At 31.5% G+C, this 21731-nt stretch overlaps 2 protein-coding genes across 2 annotated transcripts in view; both read left to right on the top strand.

Moving 5' to 3' along the window:
- Window positions 1-21731, top strand: part of LOC139426772 (growth hormone-releasing hormone receptor-like) — a gene marked incomplete at its 3' end in the record, with an annotated part of 256063 nt that overhangs the window by 134895 nt on the left and 99437 nt on the right.
- On the top strand, window positions 478-21268 carry LOC107454414 (corticotropin-releasing factor receptor 1). Its single transcript, XM_043044134.2, has 9 exons — window positions 478-540; window positions 5421-5533; window positions 7045-7165; window positions 10952-11108; window positions 12520-12650; window positions 14107-14276; window positions 15369-15504; window positions 16824-16865; window positions 20886-21268. Exons 1-9 carry the CDS (start codon window positions 478-480, stop codon window positions 21135-21137), a joined length of 1185 nt encoding a protein of 394 aa, XP_042900068.1. The 3' UTR covers window positions 21138-21268.

Here is a 21731-nt window from a genome sequence, read left to right on the forward strand (position 1 = left end):
TTTTAGTTTCAGTCCAAAATGATTGAAAAGCATTTGAGAAAGAAATCTATTCCTATCGATTTATCACTTTTTTTGACACACTTGAAAGTGAAAATCCTTCATACTACTGTTCAAAATTTTGAACAGAAATTATTACAATTTAGTGCTCAGCATTGAAATTAAGTTTAGTGTTTTGTAAGATTAAATAAATAAGGTGATCATTTAAGTTTGTACAAAGTTTTTAAGGAAGAGTGCCATTTTCGGAGGGATTATTTAAGTTTGTACAAAGTTTTTAAAGAAGAGTGGCATTTTCGGAGGGATTATTTAAGTTTGTACAAAGTTTTTAAGGAAGAGGGCCATTTTCGGAAGGAGAAAAATTATGTTTACTACTTTCAGCTTTCCAACATACTAAAAAAAAAGTTTAAGAAAAAAAGATTAAAAATTTTATTTACAAGCTAACTATGAGATTTTTATACAAATAGTTCAGATTCAGTCGTGATGGCTCAGGGGATAGACCATTCGCCTTCCAATCAAGTGAACCGGGCTCAAATTCCAGTAATGGTAGGTCGATACGAATTCCGCATCCGGTTCGCACCGACCACAGAGCTGACTTAAAATGTCCTCAGTGGTAGACGGATCATGTGTGAATGTCCCCTTGCAGTGAGGCTAACAGTGAGAAGTTTTCGCTGTTTTCCTCTCCACGTAACACAAATGAGGGTTAGTTCTAAGTTCAAAAAGTCCTCCACGAAGGTAAATTTCTCTCAATATTTAATCCATGAGTTCCCTTGTCTTCTGGATTAGGTTCAAAATTACGGAGTTGAACATTGGTAGTCGTAAACTGAAAATTCCCTCGGCTGTTCAACGACAATCATAAAATAAAATAGTTCGGATTAAGAGAATAAAAACCATGAAAATGTGACAAAAAATATTATTTTTTAGGCTAACTGTGAAGTTTTTACGCAGTTAGTTCAGGTCAAGTAACTGAAAAATATTTATGGTCCAACGATTGGAGTTTCACACAAATAGTTCTGATTAAACGAATAAAAAATATAAAATGTGAAATAAAATGTTATTTATAAGCTAACTATGAGATATTCACACAAATAGTTTTGATTAAGTGAACAAGGAAAAAAAAATGACGAAAAATGTTAATTATAGACTAACTATGGGATTGTACGCATATAGTTAAAATTAAGAGGGTAAAAAATATGAAAAGGTGAAATAAGATGTTATTTATATGCCAACTATGAGAAATTTATGCAAATAGTATTGATTAAGTAAGTAAAAAATATAAAAAGGTAAAAAAAAAATTATTTAAAGGCTAGCTATTATAGGATATTTACTCACAAATAGTTCTGATTTAAGCTCTGTAAAAAAAAGTTTTACAACTGTGCAATTATGGCGAATAATTGGGCAAAATTAATTATTAACAAATTACCCCAATTATATATATCGCTATATTAAATATAAATAAAGAATATAACCAATATTTTCACTTTACTTTTGCTGTAATACTTGTTTTAAGATTGAAACACTTTATACAAAAAAAAAAAACGAAATCTGTTTTGTCATTTGTTATAAGCTGTAAGTAAAAAAGTATAAGCTAACTATAGAGCTTTGTTCGAAGAATAAAATAAAAATGTGCTTCGAGCTATTTCTTTAAAACGACGAAAGATCAACGAAAAGAAAAACTTCATTTTAACGAGCTGTGAGAATTTTCAGTATAATAGAAGAATGTATTATTTGTTCGTCAATTTTATTTCTATGTAGCTTGCAGTTATTTTCATTAAATCCAAAAGAATTGAATAATGATTTGGATAATATGACAGTTTGTAGAAACAATGCTATGTATGATTTATTTAAAATTAGATCAATGTAATACTTACTTGAAACGTAAATACTTTTCGTTTAAATTATTTTTTACTCAATTAAAATAAAGTGTGGAGTTTGTGTAGACAACCCTGCTAGAACTGCTTAACTGGTTGTTCTATTGTCCTGAAATTTGGAGAATGGATGAAAGGAACAATTTTAGCCCCTAATCCAAAATATCGCTTAAAAATTTCAGTTAGATCTTGGAAGACGTTTAAAAATTTCAGTTAGACATTGGCTTAGAACTCGCTATTGATAAAAATGAGACTGCTGCAAACGATTTTCTATTTCTTTCAGGTTAGTTGCCATTTACTGGTTAAATTTAACAAAAATAACGCGACCTGCTACAATATACCTAATTGGGTATAATATAAAAAAACACAACTACTTCCACTTAGTAGGAATAACATTTACCATGACGCAATGCTAAATTCTATGTCACTATCCACATAAATGCCACTATCCACATAAATCAATTATTAATCAAAAATCGAATATCAATTACTTTTCTTTATAATGCAATAAAATCTGGCGAGCAGCTATTTAAACGATCAAACACTTCGGAAACGTTAGGCTCGCAGAAAATGCCGTTCATGGGTTAAATTTAGTAGTAATAACACAACATGTGACGTAGGCTATAGTATACCCAATTGAATTTGCAAAGTTCTTTATAATCGTTTCGTCATTTGTTTTATTTTAGTAGTTTGAAATCCTTTTAAATTCATTAAGAATGTCGCTTGTTAATGAAGAAAAAAATACATTTTGAAACGAAAATTACGATATATTTTAAATATTTTTGTTTCTCATCAGTTTTTTTTTGTTCTTATATTTATTTCAACGCTGAATTTAAGTGGATGAAACGCACCTTTAATCTTCTTAAACTAATGTAAGAATAAATTAATAAATACGGAAAAGCGTCATTAATGTAGATTATTTTCCTTTCTCTGTTTGTGATAGAATTTATTATATGAAGGAATAGAAAAAGACAGGAGTAAATTAAATATGAAAGAAATATTTTTTTACGCATTTCTGAACTAAAATGTAAAATAAATTACTTGGAGTTGATTAGAAATTTTGTGTTTCTACATAAATGCACAATATGAAAATATTTCAGCATAAATTCAGGCAATCTTAATTTAATAATTTTGATTGAAATAAAGCATAAAAACTAAAATTTAAAGCAATAAATCATGAAGAATTATTACTCATTCATGCGACAAATATAATAGCGTAGAACTAAATGAAAAATATGACAAACGCACTACATAATATTCCGTTGTGTGTCAACTATTCACATCTATTGAATTAACTAACAGTTTCCGTTAAGCGTTGATAGAGGGTCTATAGTCATTTAAGTTGGGAAAAACTTCAAGAAAATCGTCGTGATGAAGTCAGAGAGGATTGACTTTAAGTACTATAGCTCATGCAATGAATATAAAAGGTATATTTGAATCTCTATTAGACATCATACCATACTGATGCTTAACTTCCGTAAGTTTTAATGGCTCATGGTATAAAGGTTTCATGGTTTAAATGGTCCCTGGTTTAAAATCACAGATCTTTTTTTATTTCTTAAAAAAATTAACAAAATAATAATGTGCTTTTATTTCTTTCCTTTTTCTTACTGTTTTGTTGATTTAAAACTCATTGCTTGTTAAGTTTTTACATTTTTTTCCAGTTGTTAGGCAAATAAAAAATGCTCATATAATGTTTAATATGTGTATTTAATAACCGTTTTCAACTTAAGTTTACTGTAATTTAAAAGTATCATAAAGGTGCAGAATAAATTTTTATAAGTTTGGCTTATTATGAATAAAGACGTTACCAAATTCGTCAGAAAATATATTTCTGCAATAAAAGGGTAAAATTACTCAATCTGTACATTCATTTATCAAGTTAAAGTTCATAATGAGCGTTTCAACCACAAAAACATCAATTTGATAGGGCCTATACCGTTATAAAATGGTTTTACACAATTGTTTAACTTGTATAGTTATTCCCAAAGGCCAGAAGCTATTCACCAGTTGACACGAAAATGGAAACAATTGCCCGTGCTTCATAGATTGGTTAAATATCCAGATACGGGGTACCTACAATTGCCTTGACAAATGGATGTAACCAATTGGGTACTTGTAACTAATCACGTGGCTGTATCTAATCACGTGGTTATACATGACGTGTTAACGTTACAACTTAAAGTCTTGGACTTAAGTCGATGCTGAATCAATTCTCGGATCGACTTAATTGGAGAACTGCAAGTGACTTTGTGCGTGCGTGTCGGACCTGATAGGATGACCTACCAGTGACGTCGCTCGCAAGTTTTCAGTTCCAAAGTGATCTAAACTCTTCAGCAAAAATGCTCGGAATTTATATAGGTCATATATAGGAATTTATATAGGTATAGAATTAGGTTTTCGTTTAATGGAATACCTGCAAGTGATGAAGTGTGGGTATCGATCCTGATTGGTAGTTGAAACATTGCATTTGTTTATGTTATCAACTGTTCTTTGAATTCTATTTCAAGAAAGCCAAGCTCATCAAGTAACAATCCTCTCAAAGACACATTCTATATTCTTTCGCAAAGATTTCAGTTCTTTCATTATATATTTCTTATTTAACACAAAGACAGGCACAAAGACATGGGGTACATGAACAAACTAATTTTGCATCGAAGTTACCAAGTACCCTAAACAAAAATCTATCACGGCTGCAATAAAATACACGTGTTGGTATCAGTGATCTTCTTCTTCTTGAAGTGCAAAAGCCCAATTATATATCATTAAATGCTAATGAAATTAACTTCATTTTATGCTTAAGTCAATCTTAAGAAAAACCTTAAAATAAGTGTTGCTACTTAAATACAGATGTTTGTGCCATTATGTTTATCAGTGTAAGTTTATTCATATCATATTTTTATCATAACTTACATCAAACATACCATAAGTTGTTTGAATACTTTAATATTACGAATATTTGAGCCGTGATGGCTCAGGGGACAGAGCATTCGCCCTCCAATAAGGTGAACCGAGTTCGAATTCCTGCAATGGCTGGTCGATACGAATCCGCATCCGGCTTGCATCGACTACAGTGCTGACGTAAAATATACTCAGTGGTAGACGGATTATGAGTTAGAATCTCCTTGCCATCAGGCTAACCGTGGGAGTTTCTCGTGGTCTTCCTCTTCCTGTAACGCTAATGCGGGTTAGTTCCATAAAAAAGTCCTCCACGAAGGCAAACTTTCTCCCAACACTTGATCCAGGAGTTTCCTTGTCTTCTGGAATGGGTTCAAAATGACAAGACTACGGTGTTGAACATTAGTAGTAGTAAACCCAAAAAAATTGGTTCGGCTGTTCAACGACGGTTATAAAACAAAATATTACTTTATTACGAATGCTTTATAATCTTTTACTTTTAAAAATTACAAGAATCCGTTAATTTTAATGAAATTGAGCCATTTGTTGGGTTACATTTGAGATTAGTATTTATAACTAACATAATATTTGAGTATACTCTTTGCATTCATAAATCTACATTAAATTACTGAGCATTAAAAGTATTATGCTTTATTCCAGACGATTTACCCGGAGCCCTGGACCCCTACTGTTGTTGCCCTCATCGTTGTTATATGTTCCATCATCTCTATCATTGCACTATCTGTATCACTCTTTATATTTTTCTATTTTAAGTAAGTTTGAGATCTATTTATAAATCTTATGATTTTGAAAAATAGAAAAGAAAGAAAAATATTTAACTACGTGATATTTATTTATGTTTTTTTTAAATGCAAACTAAATTATATGTAATATTATGACAAGTTCCTGATAGAGAATCAAATTTTTTTTATAAATATAAATTTTGAAATAATAGCAAAAATAATAATGATAATAATTATAACAATAAAAATAATGTTTATTCTCAGGAAAATGTTTCTGTTACATACAATAAAAAACACAATTATCATTATTTTTAATGCCAGTTTTGACACTGATAACCTTTCAGGTTCTTAAATAAAATAAAAAAACAGAAAAAACAATGAATTTTTTATGAATGTCTGTTTTGAAGTAAAAAACAATAATTATGTTTATTAATGGCAAAGGTTTCTGTTATAAATGATAAAGAACACAATTATCGTTATATTTATACATGCCGGTTTCAATAAAGATAACTATTCAAGTTCTCGTACCAAGAAATAGAAAATGCAATAATCTTTTTTATAAATGCTAATTTTGAAATTATAATAATAATCATTATTGTCATAAAAACGTTTCTGTTACAAATATTAAACAGCATAATTATCATTATTTTTTAAAATGCCTAGTTTTGATAATGATAACATTTCAAGTTCTTGAACAAAAAAACCCAGAAAATACGATGCATTTTTTATGAATGCCAGTTTTGAAATAAAAACTGTAATAATGATTATTGTCAAGAAAAGTTTCTGTTATAAATAATAAACAGCACATTTATCACTATATTTATAAACACTGATTTTAATAAAGAAAATATTTCAAGTTGACGAACTAAGAAATGTGAAATGTAATAATTTTTTTTTTAATATAAATACCAGTTTTGAAATAATAATAATGGTTATTATCAGGAAAAGTTTCAGTTACAAATAATAATGGACATAATTATCGTTATTTTTATAAATGCCGGTTTCGATAAAGATAACATTTCAAATTTTTGTACAAAAAAAAAAAAAAAAAAAAAAAAAAAAANAAAAAAAATAGAGAATGCAATTATATTTTTATAAATGACAGTTTTGAAATAATAATAATGGTTATTGTCAAAAAAAGTTTCTACTACAAATATTAGAGAACACAATTAATGTTGATTAAAAATATCATGAAAAGTTCCTGAATCAATGCCTAAAGTTTCAGAGAACTGTACGTTTGATGCTCCGACAATATAATGACCTAAATACGAAAAGAGAAACTTGTTAATCAAACACAAACCCGTTCCAAAGCTTAAAAAGTTCAAAAAGGTTGTATTAATCTGTATTTATTTGTACTTTTAAAACACTGGTCTCGTATAGTTAAAAATTGTTTGCACTATTTTATGAACCTTTAAACTTTTCAACTTTATTAATCTTCAAAACCTTAAGTAAAAACTCTTCTTAGATACTTATTATTGATATCTGCAATATTATTGATATCGTTTATTTTATTTGAATTTTTATATATTTTTCTATTTCAGTTGCCTAAAGTGTAGCCGCTTAAAAGTACATCGAAATTTATCGTTTGCATTACTCCTCAATCTCGTGTTACTCATTGTAATATCCTCTCCTGTTTTGCTGAATGTTTCTTACAGAGATACGGTAATTCAAAAATAAAAATATGTTTGTTCGATTTTATTCAAAGAAAGCATTTCTTTTGTACATGAGTAATTATATTTCATTTCATTTAATTATTGCTTTATCAATGACTTAATCTCACAGAAATAAGTATTTTCATACCCCCAGAGTATTTCGTACTTGTTTTATGACGCATTCACATGTTTTTAGAATAAAACGTCTCATTACTTGCATAAATATCATCGACCATTTCGAGCGAAAAAAAAGGACGCCAAACAAAACTATTTTTTGACAAGGGAAAAACATATACCAAATTATATTCTCTTAAAGTTATTCTCTTAAAGTTTCTCATTAAATATTTCATATATTTTGTTTCTCATATTAGTTTTTCATAGATTTTGATAGCCCACGCGTAATATGAAAAACTGGCTAAGCCAAGGGCGAATTGAAAAACCTCAAGCAAATAGGGGTGTAAAGATAAGGAGCGGAAAATTAACGGGCAAAATGAATAGCGTATATCGTCTGGCTAACACTTAATACCCCTGACACCTAATCGACTCATCTGTTTCCGGATTTAAAACGGATGTTCACCTTTCCACTTTATCGCTAGTTTATCAGTAACTTTTTTTGTTCTTGTTAAACTAAAAGTTTAAAGTATTTTTATGTAATGAAGTATTTTTGTTATTTTTTGCAAATAAACTCTAAACATGTTTTTTTTAATCGTATGTTCTAAAAAAATTCATTTCAACATTTTTTTAAAAAAAAAATGAATTTTTTTACTTTAATTCCTAATAAATATGCTTTTATTACAATTTAAAACGATTTGATGGTAATTCGGAAAAATTTGCGTCATTTTTGTGCACGATTTTTTTTCCTTAAGTACCAAAGTGCATTTTCAGAAAAATGATTTTTTTTTAAAAAATATTTTCCAATTTTTTTTTATTTTGTGACTGAAATATACTGTTTGGCTATTACGAAATGAGTTACCGTCCTAGCTGAAAGCGACTTCCTTCAGAGCTGGTGTCAGACATGATACGCTATTACCTCTCGTCTCCTCTGTTAGATTAAAGTAACAGTTCAGCTGTTTCAATACAAATGCTAATTTCGCTGTTTTTTCCTGAACCATGGTAGACCTGTATGCATATTAGATCATTCGGAAAGCAATTTCTTCTATTCTCAACTGAGGACTTAATTGTATATTTTCACTGTCAATTTCCAACTTAAGCTTCATAATCAGTATATATTTTAACAGCTGACACATAGCAAGGCTTGCTTGTGAAGAAGTTCGACTGATTCTATGCAATAATTTTTGGTTGATGTCCATTCAAGTGTGGAAAGCGGAAAGCAACATTTTCGGCACATGCAGTCGGACTTCTATTTAACGAACTTCCATTTTGCGAATTTCTCGATTTTGAGATTTTTTTCGAGGTATCAAGAACATTTTGGAACATTTCGTAAAATAGCTTTCAAATAGCGAAGTGAATTTTCTATTTAACGAACTTTTCTTTGAGATCCACTTTCCCCATTTCTTGACATCCCCATTTCTTCTTGGCCCACATTTCAAAATTGTTTACTCATTTTCTGGGGAAAATGACACTGAATTGATTTTTGTAGCCACTTAACTTTTAGAGAGAGCAGTAATATCCCTTTCTCTTTTTGCTTGCCTTCCAATCGAAAAATTCAGACAAAATTAACAGATTTTATCAGTAGAAATTAAATTTACGAACGCATGTGGTAATGTATGTAAAAAATTACTTTTATAATAAATACAGATATAATTCTATACGTAAATTTAGTTTTTTTTTTAGTTGAAAATGTATGTAGCATGACTGGATAATGTTTTGCTCTATTCTTGCCTTCAATGCAGATTTTTTTATGGTTAAGATTCATGAAATAAATTGTAGATGCTAGTTAACAAGATAAAGGTGTTTCAATTGCTGCTTAAATTATGTCTAGTGTTTATGAATTTAAAACCTGTTTTGTGTTGCTTGAGTATTTCAAAAAGTGATATTCCATTTAACGAATTCTCCATATAACGAACTTACTTTGGGGATTTAGTGACTTCGTTATATAGAGGTCCGATTGTATTTTTCTTTCTTGCAATCGGAAAAGTAAAAACGCCGTTCAAGCAAGAAAGAAATTCTCCGATGTATATCGAAAAAGTGCTTTGAGATTACGCCGGTGACAAAACTGGTTAGAAAAATTTTGATCTGCCAATTTTGAGGAAAATGCTCTACGCTCCGGAAAGCCTGTTGAAGTTGATGAAGACATAATAACGAAATTAATTAAGGCAAACCGGCAAATAACAACTCATGAAATTAAATTTATCAAATTTGGACTATTCATAATCATTGGAACACCTAAGTATAATCTCAAAACTCGCTAGATGGGTTCCACATGTTCTGAGGGAATTTTGACGGAATTCTGAGAAAATTTTGACTTCGCTCTTTGACGTCTGATATTCGCTTCTCAAACGCCAAAAAAATTACTCATTTTTGAACAGCATCATCATTCATGAAGACAACATTCTACAACAAAGTTAAGATCTCGACGAAATTTTCTTTGGTGGTAAAACCTTTGCTTCAAATCAGGAGGTCATATTCAGTGGAAATTCTTAAAAGTGGAATTTCATCGGAAATATCATCTCCTGTAGTTAGTCATTAAGGCAATTGGTGTGATTGATCTTGTTTTCCAGTGGCGCCATCTATGGCCAAGAATTCGATTTCTGCCACACTCATAAATCGCATCCGTATATAGGGCGGATCCATTCATTCATCCACAGATCGTAATTTTGACCTGAATCGGAAAACGATCCATCTCCAATTCAGTACCCCACAGAGGTATAATTTGTTATATGAGGGCCGGGATAACCTGGTCGGTAGGGCGCTGGGCCCATATCCAAGAGGTCGTGGATTCGATCCTCGCCGGCCGAAGACTCCCCGTGTAGTAAATGGTGACTGATGCACGTNGTACTTTTTACTCGTTACTTTTTAAAATAAGAACTTTTTACTTTTTACTCGTTCCTTTTAGTAAAAATACTTGTACTTTTACTCGTTACTTTTTAAAAGTAACGTTGCCATATATGATCATCACTCATGAAGACAACATTCTACAAGAAAGTTAAGATCTCGACGAAATTTTCTTTGGTGGTAAAACCTTTACTTCAAATCAGGAGGTCATATTCAGTGGAAATTCTTTAAAGTGGAATTTCATTGGAAATATCATTTCCTGTAGTTAGTCATTAAGGCAATTGGTGTGATTGATCTTGTTTTCCAGTGGCGCCATCTATGGCCAAGAATTCGATTTCTGCCACACTCATAAATCGCTCCCGTATATAGGGCAGACCCATTCATACATCCCTTCATTTATCCACAGATCGTAATTTTGACCTGAATCGGAGAACGATCCATCTCCAATTCAATACCCCACAGAGGTATAATTTGCTATATGAACATGGTATACTTTGTGACCCGACAGATTTAACTTACGCCTGTCACCATTTACTACTACACGGGGAGTCTTCGGCTGCTTGGATTCGAACTATCGTTTTCATGAACTCGTGTCCATCAGCTCCCTGCCTACCAGGGTATCCCGGTCATCTCAGATAGTTTAGAAGTCATATGACTGAGATTAAAAATCCGGGGTGTTCCTGAAATGGTTATTAAAATATAGAAACTGGGAAAAGAGGTCATATGAAAGTAGTGGATAGATGGTATTCTAAAAGGTATTTTATGAAAATATTGCTTCTATGGTGATTGACAACAAAGTATTTTATGGTATTCAAAGTATCTATACTATTTTATTTTCCAGGAGTGGCTGTGCAAGAGTGTACTGGTGCTACAAATGTATTCGGGAATGTCAAGTATAAATTGGATGTTTGTGGAAGGTCTTCTTCTGCACAGTCGTGTCACCATCAACATATTTAAGCAGGATGCTCCCTTCAAAACCTACTACTGCATTGGATGGGGTAAAGCAACATTCACTGTTTCGTTTCAATATTTTCCTTTCAGCTGAATGATCGAATACCTTTTTTTTAAAAAATTAAAACTGTTAATGTCACAAAATTAATATCACAAAGAATCATCCATAATTGTAAATATTTTGACAGTCATAATTTAAATATTTTGGTCCTCTAATTGTTACAAATATTGTTTTAGTACTATTCCTTAAATATCGATTAGAATGCTGAGTAAACAAAAATTGAAACAAATATAAGTTCAAATTTATTAGTATGTTATAAATCAGTGATGGGCTTCATGCACGAAAATTTTATTCATGACTAAATTTATTCAGAATAAATTTATTCTGAATGATTATTCATATGAAAATTTAGTCATTATTCATCATTCATTACTCAAATGTATAAAAAATTTTGAATAATGATTGATGAATAAACTCATTAGTCATGACTAATTTTTCTGAATAAAATTTGAATAACCAGCAAAAAATGCAATCGATATGTCTTTGTCTATAACGAGATGCAAAACATCGTTTGCTCTTAAACATCTTATTTTAGGAATTAAACTATAAAACTAAGACAGGTATGACTATTTTTATGTTATTTTAACTTACTCCAGCGTAACATACTTAGTTGTGCTAAAAAGTAGGTTTATAACAGTTTAGTTACTTAAGTTCATTTTGAAATTTTGTTCTAAAATCTATAAAACGCAATTTTTTATAGTTTTTGAAAGAAAACGATAATAAAGGATTAACGTTTTATTTGTAGTTGTCATAATCATAGTCAATTAAAGTATTCCGTGCCCATTTTTGTTGACCAGTGAAATTATTGAGTTATTCTTGACTAATGAATAAAGGATACTGAATAACGAATAATGAATGATTTATTCTTTATTCAAAATATTTCTGACTAATGAATAAATCTTTATTCATCATTCATTATTCAGATTTTGAATAATTATTCATCATTCTTTATTCATTATTCTGAATGACAAATGCCCATCTCTGTTATAAATTACTTATGTAATAAATAATTCAATAACTCGTGTCATTAATTTTATTTAACATTAAAGTGGCGAACAGGGCGGCCTATGATGGTTTTGTGCCTGCCGCCCCCGTATTTTAAATTCAGACCATGATCTTACATTTCAACACAAGAAAAAGACAATGCATAACGATAATTGTTTATATTGAATTTTTCATTTAGAAGCAATTTTTGACTTATATTTATAAACATTGTATGAAGCAATCGAATTTAAAAAAAAAACAATATATAATTAATAACTGTGTTTCTTAAATCTTTGCATTAAGAAACTAGTTTTTATATCGTATTTTAGCACATTGCAAGAAGAGTAAAATGTAAAAACAATATGTGGATTAAAAGAAATGTTACATTTTTTTTTAAAAATCCTATTTTTTAGGCATTCCTGCTCTCTGCATTGGTATTTGGTGCTTTATGATGCATTTATATCACAACACAACCTGCTTTATTGGATATGGAAATCTCCCTTTTATTTGGGTCATCACGGGACCCATGTTGGCTGCATTATTGGTAAGATTTATTTTGACAAACATCATGTCAACAATATCCATGTAATCCCAAAGGAAACTTCAGTCAAAATTATAGGGGTACTGATCCATTTTGGGGAAGAGTAAAAAGTAACAATTTGTCAAATCTTGTCCAATAGCAAGTGTATCTCCAACAATGCATTTTACACTTCAGTATGAATTTAGGACTGTAAAAAATCCTCTCAATACCCTGTCACAAACTGGATTGTATTGCAATATATCGACTTAGTGGCAAAGAAAGGAACAACGTTTTTGCGAACCACTAATGATCAACTGATCTACTAAATATCTGGATTGCTGATTCAATGATTACAGCTTGAATCCCGTTTTGGCGAAAAACGGCAGGGAGAGATAAAGCGTAGGTTTCCCAAAACTCCAGCTTTATCACTTTTTCGAACAACTGTTCCCTCCCTTGATTCTTTAAGAGAAATCTAGAAAAAATTTATTTCTTATAATGAAAACAAATGCACCATAATTTCTTAGGTGTTGTTTCTAATGACCCTTGGACAAGCCAAGCTCGTGAGACATTGGCCTTTGCAAACCAAGTCAGGAAGATGCGCCGTTACGTTTGAAAGAGCACCACAAAGCTGAACGTATGTCTTAGCTCAGAACCCATTGGATAGATGTCAGTATCCCACTTCCGTGAGGCCACTTCTACAATTTAGACTTCTGAAGAGGAAGGAAAAGTTCGCCAGGTCTCTAAACCCATTTTACTGCTGCGCAACAAACCACAGGACTCTCAATTCCTCAAATTTAACGATCACGTATATCGGATGTACTCTGTGCCTCTTATAGGAGTCGAGGATTGAACCTCAGCCCCTCCGGACTGGACGCCAATTCTCTAACTAATGGGCTACCAAGACCCTGGGAAATAGTGTAGTGCATTTAACTATCAATGAGTAGTTAAGGTGCGTGCTCACCCAGGCAGACACAGTGCGATAAAAATGTTTCATGCTGCAAGCTGGGTTAGAATCTGGTACATTTGTGCCCCTAGCTTGATGCTGTGACCATTACGGAAAAATGTGTGAATAGCCCGCAAACGAGCTCATAAACATTCTATAACAACCGTTCAAACTAGAGGCCAAATCTACAAATTTTTATTAAAGTTCGTTACAATAACAAGCTAGGATTCTTTTTTTTTCTTCATAAAAGGGAGCTGACAGTAAAAAATAACTACCAGCTTCTTCTGAAAATTAACTACCAACTTTCCAACTTTCTAGAAATTTCGAATTTCGAGTGTATATCGCCAGTGACGTCAAAACTCAGCACTAATTAATTACAACCCACTGATTGACAACAACCATATTACTAACTATTTGAGTGCGCGTAAATGAAACGCAGCAGTAATTAATCATTGTTTCAATTCAATGGTATTTCACTAAATATATATCGCTGAAATATTGCTTACTTAATTCTTGCATCATTACATTTTGTTACAGGTAAATACCGTGTTTCTGATAGATATAATAAGAGTTTTAGTCACAAAAGGTAATACTCATCTGACTGCCGATACTAACCAAGTGAGATGCACGCTTTATGATGGCCTACCCCAGCAGAAATACTGTCCCTGGCCTCACACTCAGTCGGCAGTCAACTCATGTGGTCGCAGGTAACAACTAAACTCTATCCTCATATCTCTGTAATTATTCATTAATAACTTTTTTTTGCAGCCGACAGACATACAATTTAAAATAGTTGTAGTTCATTTACGTCGCACTAGAGCTGCAAAATGGGCTATTGGCGATGGTGTGGAGAACATCCCTGAGGATGATCGGAAGACATATCATCACAATTTTGATTTTCTGGAGAGGGAAAAGAACCCCAGCTTCGGTAACCGGACGACTTCGGTAACCGGACAGATTAACGAGGATCGATCAGCACACCCTCGGTCCCTACGCAGACTGATCCAAGTGGTCACTCACCCGCACACTGACAACAGCCAGTGATGCTTGACTTCGGTGATCTGTTGGGAACCGTGTCTTAACGATAAGTCCACTGCGGAAACAATTTAGAATACACGGCTTATTCTGAAACCGAAATCCTCAATGTATATTTTTAGAGCTCCTGTATAAAATGAAGAAAAAAAATTCCCACATTATAGATCTCAAATTAATATTTAAGAGAAGAAAAAAAATTTTTTATCGAAATTTTGGCAAATAGCTACCAAAGAAAAAGAGTTCAAGTGACGGGTAGCCTCTACTGCTTCTTTAGTATGACCTGTTCAGAAGTACATGAAGAAATAGTTCATAATAGGGGAAGAGCCCCTAGTGGCGTAGGAGAACATTTCCTAGCAAAGGTTCCTATGAAGTTTTAATCCAGATGATGAACCCAAACTCTCCTAGAAGTATGTCGCAACTTTTATGCTACCTCTTATTACATGTAATATTTTTAAACTTGTACATTTCGACAAAAAATTGACTAAATACGTCGTTTTATTTTTTTCTACTAATTGGCAAAATGGGTGTTATTTTGGGTTTGATTGCGTGCTCACCTCATTTGGACGTCAATCCAGGGTAATTCCAGGTATGTGAAACCTGAAAAAAATATCAAAATTAAAAATTTACTATTCTCTGGCCAGAAATTCTGAGAAACGCAGCACCAAAATTACTAATTTAGTTGTTTGATTTGTTTTTTTTTATCATTTCATATCTGAATGAATTTTGAATTAACTCAATTTTAATTTGATTTCTGCTTGACACAGGAAAGCAATCAAAGCCACTGCACTACTTTTTCCTCTACTCGGTATACCACATTTGATATTTTGTGTTAATCCGAAAGACAACGGAAAACTAGAAGATGCTTACATGATTTTTAATGCTTTCGTCAAATCAACACAGGTAAGCACTTCCAAAATTTATAATTCGCATCATAGTTATCATGATTTAAATCACTTGATTTAAATCATGATAACTCTGATTAAAACCCTAATTTAAATCACCTAATTTTTTTTTTCAAAACTCATAGATTAAAGCCCCAATTTAAATCACCTGATTTTTCTTAAAAAATCATTGATTAATGCCCCAATTTAAATCACTTGACTTTTTTTTTAAATCATTGATTTAAATCAACTTTAAATCCCGTTAATTTAAATAAAGTTAATTTTTTAAAAAAACATTATTATAAATATAAATAATTCCTTGTTAAATACATTTTTTAAAGGGTGATTTTCGTAACTGTCTGATTTCAATATTAATTTCTGACTAAGAAGTAATGAAAAAAATATGAATGTAAATTAAGTCATTTTTTTGCATGCCCTTTCATGATTTTATTTAAAAAAAACACTAATTTAAATAAAAGTAATTTTTTTTTAAATATTTATATAAACTGATTTTTTTCTAAAAATATTAATTTAGGAAACAAATATTTCTTATACACTATAATTAAAAAGGACATTATTTAGGGGTGTTTTTTTTAAATTCTAATTTCATTGATTATGAAGATTTCTTACTAAGAAAAGGATATGTATATAAAATTGCAATGTATGCATAAAACATATTTCAGTTGTACTTGTTTATTTTTTTATGTTTATTTAAATGCAGTGTTTTTAAAACTTGTTTGATATATAGTCTGTGTATATCAAGACTTTTTCTACCCAGATTAACTTTCTTTAGTTATATTTTCTGAACTAAACTAATTTACTGTTCATTAGATATTTAACTGACAAATCATCTAACAATTTTTAACATTCATTAGCAAGCTGAGCTTAAGAAACATAATTTTGATTTTATCTATTCAGTGATTAGTTTTTAATATTTAAATAGTATCAACTATTTTAGTAAGAAATTGCAACTATATTGTTTCTTTAAAAAAATGATAATTATTAATACACTTTATTGGATGTTTTAGTCGGTAAAGGTAGAAAAAAAAATTGTGATTTAAATAAAAAAATTCAATTTCATTCAAGATAAATTCGATTATTCTCATTTTATTTCGTTTTATTTAATTTTTTATTTATTTATTCATTTTTGAAAAATCCTGATTTTTGCCAAACTTGATGTGTTTGTAATTTTATTGAAATTGATTATGAAGGTAAGGCTGTGTAAATTTGTTTTCCTTTTTTTACCCAATAAACATAGTTTTTACCCAATACATAGCAAATAATTATCTTTACTTATTTGCATAAGATAGATTTTAATTTTTTTTTCTATTTTTATAGGGTCTGTTTGTATCTGTTCTTTATTGTTTCATGAACAATGATGTAAGTACACAGAAATGCAAATAATTTTTAAAATGCACTATTTTTGCTCTAAATTTAGATAAAAAAAATTTGAATTATAACAGAATTAGGAATTAAAAATTTCTATTATACATCCTTCATATGTCCCACAGTGGATTGATTGCGAAAACGTTGTTCCCAGTAGGACGCCGAAGTTGAGCTGCGGTTAGTAAGCGGGTGGGTGACCACTTTGATCAACTTGCATAAGGACCGAAGGTGCACTTTATCAGAACTGGTCAAACTGTTCTACCATAAAGTACTCGACTTCACGCGCATGTCATCAGGTTACCCAAGCGGAGGTGCCGTCCCCTCTAAATTGTAATGGCATCTTCCGATCATCCTAAGGGATGTTTCCTAGGCAGTCGCCAATAGCCCAACGTGTGCCGTGGTGGCTCAGGGAATAGAGCGCTCGCCTCCCAATGAAGTAAGTGGGTTCATATCCCCGCGATGGCTGGTTGAGTCGAATTCCGCACCCAACTCGTTCCGACCTCAGTGCTGACATAAAATATCCTCAGTGGTAGACGGATCATGGGATAGAGTCCCTAAGCCGCTAGGTTAAGTATAGTAGGCTAAGTCCCTTGTCCGCTAGGCTGTGGTTTTTCATGGTTTTCCTCTCTAGGTAACGCAAATGAGGATTAGTTCCGTCAAAAAGTTCTCCCCGAGGACAAAATTTCTTCCGATACTTGATCCTGGAGTTCCTTTGTCTTCTGTATTGGGTTCAAAATTATAAGGCAACGGTGTTGAGCACTGGCAGCTGTAAACTCAAAATTGGGTCAGTTATCCAACGCAGTCATAAAATAAAATAATATAGCCTATCGTGCAGCTTTAGTGTGACGTAAATATAGTACCTACCTACCTTATCATTTTCATACATACCTTATCATTCTGAATGTAAGTATGCATATCTCAATGAAAGAGTAATTTGCAAACATTATAAATTTAATATTTTTTTTTGGGGGGGAAATGCTAATATTTTCGAATTATTGTTTCTTAAATGTTTCAAATTGTTATTGTTTCTTAGATTTAATTTAATATAAGAAAGAAAAATTAAAGCTAACGAAATGAATGAAAATTAAGAGAAGAAAATTGGATTACAAACCTAATTTGAATTATAATATAAAAAAAGATTATAAATGTTGATTCAAAGCAGCCGTTGCAAAATTAAACGGAAAAAAACAGCACAGGAAAAAAAAGCACCAGATAAGTAGCACCTCTTTAGTAATCCAATGAATTTAACAACCGATTAAATTCGTGTCGTAAAGCCGAATGCAATTAAATATTTATTCGAATGAAGTTGAATATTTTTTAGAAAATATAATTAAAACATAAGGATTAAATGAAAGTGTACTGAAAAGAATTTTCCCCTGGTTCATGCTATGGAATAAAATTAGAACTCTTAAGCAATTCTAATATTGCCCTAAATTTCAATAATTACACCTATTGTATTGTGACATAATTACAATTTACAAATAATTGTTCTTAACTCGTTATTTTTTTTTAAAGTTTTATTAAATTGAAACACTCTATCAATTTTACTCTTATCAAAAGTCACTGAGAGACAGTTAATTTATTTAATTGATATTTCATTTATAATAAAGCTATTATATATTATATAATGGCATTAAAAATATATAATGTATTAAGGAGACAAAGGGCTTTCAAATTTTTTTTTTTGAAATTATAAAGGGATTTGCTTGAAATTTTCAGGATACATTTATATTGCTAAAAACAACTTTTATACAAAATTTCAAAAAAAAATTTCAAAATTTAAGAAATTAAAAAATTTAAATTTTTCAATTTTTTATGTTTTTTTAATATTACTCCTCGCGTCTGAAATTTTGTCAAAATGACAAAATTCTTTTAAACTATTACATATTAGGTAATATTGAAAAAATTGTTGGAAGTACTTTTTTTATTTTTTATTATAGAAACAAATAACATTAAAAAAACAGTAAGAAACCTACATTTTTAGGAAAAAATCATGATACCTCTATAAAATATCATGTATAAAAAAAATACTATTCACTTAATTCAAAAAACTTTTCCAACAAAATGTTAATAATATTCATNTATCAATTTTACTCTTATCAAAAGTCACTGAGAGACAGTTAATTTATTTAATTGATATTTCATTTATAATAAAGCTATTATATATTATATAACGGCATTAAAAATATATAATGTATTAAAAGTTCCTTTCAGTCTATTTCAAATTAAAACTAGAATATTAATTGACTGCTTAAAAAAATATCTAATTATATTCGAAGAATTATTTAATTACATTAAATTCATAATGGCTTGAATAGAATCTGGCGTTTTATTTATGTAATAGATAATGAGGTGTTTTTTCACCAGGACTTTTTTTTTCCTCAATGCATTTTTTTTCCTTTGTTCTTTTTTTTCCAAAGGGTAGGTTGGGTTACGCGGGGGCCGCGAAAAGCCGCAAACCCGCTTCGCGGGTCGGCTGGGCAGGGATAGCCTGGTTGGTAGGGCACTGGGCCCATGTCCAAGAGCTCGTTGGTTCGATCCCCGTAAGCCGAAGACTTCCCGTGTAGTAAATGGTGACTAACGCACGGTAAATCTGTCGTGTCGCAAAAGTCCTCCATGTTCCCATAACAAATCAATACCTCTGGGGGTACTGATCCAAGACTTTCCTTGTCTTCTGGATCAATTCAATTTTGTACTTGTCACTGTGCTCAGCAATTAATACATGGGTTTTAGTAAGATGCACAAAATTGATGACACAAAATAAAACAGTAGATGCTATTTCAATATCGAGCATGTCACTAAACTTTATAATAAATACATGGGGGCTTTCAAATTCGACTAAATTTGTTTCGAAGCTATTTTGTCCGAAGCTTGCTTAATTTTGAGAAACTCTTTTTTACAGTCAAAGCTAATTACTAGGTAATATTACATCAAAATTAAGTAAAAGTATTACACGAAAATTTGTTTTTGGCATAATCTGATTTTATGACTGTAAATTAAACTCTCTAGTCAAACTCAAAAAACTTTTTGCCAGTGATTTAAATGCTCTCGAATATCCTTTTAGATCCTTTTGTCGGTCAAAAATTTTTATGCCAATAAAAAGTAACCTCTTTTCAGCATTTTATCCAAACGTTTACGTGAAAGTTTTATCCAAATTAACACGTGTAGATTAAATGTAGAGTAGCCTACATATGTCTAAATATATAACCTACATGTCAGAGGTTTGAATGTAATGGCCGTAGTAGCCCAGTAGCTAGAATGTCGGACTCCGGTCCATAAATGCCGGTGTTTGATTCTCAACTTCACTCTAAGACCTACAGAGTACACGCAATTTACTTACTTGTTAAATCTGTAAAATTGAAAGTCCTGTGGACGATTCCTGAGAATTACCATTTGTTCAGGGATCTGCCGAAAATTCCCTTCCAAATCAGATCTACGTCAAAATTTTTGAAGTGGCCTCACGAAAGAGTGATGCTGCCATCCATCCGGGAAGTTCTGAGCTAAGACGTACTTTTACCCTTACGGTGCTCTCTTGGAAACGAAGGGCACACATTACAGACTTAATTGGCAAAGGCCAATGGCTGGCATTCTTGGCTTGTCCAAGGGTCATAAGAAACAACAAACAGTTTTGAATGTTGGTTGTTACTCTTCCCTATTTTGATATCAACTTGTTTTTATTAAGATATATAGTTTTGTGGGAAACATGAAGCTCTCTAATCAGGTTTCTAATCGCGAGTTATACCCAGACAGATTTAGGTGTAGATTGCTTCGAATGCATTTTAGCTTTTTAGTTAGTTTCTTGGGCAGAAGACCCTACCATAAACAGTAAACGCGTGATCTACATTGCAGATGACGACTTCGCGACATTATTCAGTTTTTAACTAGTTCCACAAATATTTCTCAATCTATCAAAATTCTTAGATGTCTAAAGAAAGTTGCATTTAACGACTTAAATACTTACCTAAATATTCTTAAATACCTAAGATTCTTTACCTAAATATTCTTATTCCACAGGTTCAGACAGCATTGCGGAAGGCTTATATGCGCTCCGTCTTACGCCGCACTCCAAACCAAAGATACACCTGCCGCACCAGAGGGATGTCTCAAACTTCTGGAACATATCTGTCTCATTCGGATGGCAACCCTTTGAGCGATACGACAGGAAGATGCAAAGCTTCTTCTTCAAGAGCAGTTTTAAGACTCCAAGAACTCCCTACGAGAAAGGACATTCGAACAAAACCTGAATGCATGACTGTCATCTTTTAATTCATCCACCTTCACATTCCTAATGTACAAGCAAACACGTCAGGTCATGTCCAGAATGTACGACTGTAACATTTAAATAAACCCTCTCCATAAATTGTTTGCAAAATAAAGTGAAACTATCAATATATCAGTACAGAAAATGTCCCGTACGCTGTTAGAATTTTCATTCTAAAATTATGGTTAAATAACTGGCAACTGTCTGTCCATCCGATTAACCGTAAAGTTTACGGTAAAGAACATTTTTTACTTTTATTGTTTTGAAATCATTTACAATTAGAAAGGTTATAAAACCATGAATACAAAACTATACAGTTTTTTAACCATTTACAACTAGCATTTTGCAAAAACGCACACAAAAAATATTTAACTAAATATAAGAGCTCGGCTTTTCGTAAGGTAATGGGCATTGGAGAGTGCCGGACACTAGAAATTCTTCGTGTGTTGAAGGGGATGGAGCAAATATTGCGGTGTCAATACTGGGATGCGAACCCCAGTTCCGCCAGTCATGAGACTGACAGATTAGTCCGCTTGGCTATGATGTGTACGCAGTTGCAAAATTAGTGCCAAAATGGATTGGCTCAAATAATACGCCAC

This window comes from Parasteatoda tepidariorum, chromosome 10 (genome assembly GCF_043381705.1).
Source record: "Parasteatoda tepidariorum isolate YZ-2023 chromosome 10, CAS_Ptep_4.0, whole genome shotgun sequence".
Lineage (NCBI taxonomy): Eukaryota > Metazoa > Arthropoda > Arachnida > Araneae > Theridiidae > Parasteatoda > Parasteatoda tepidariorum.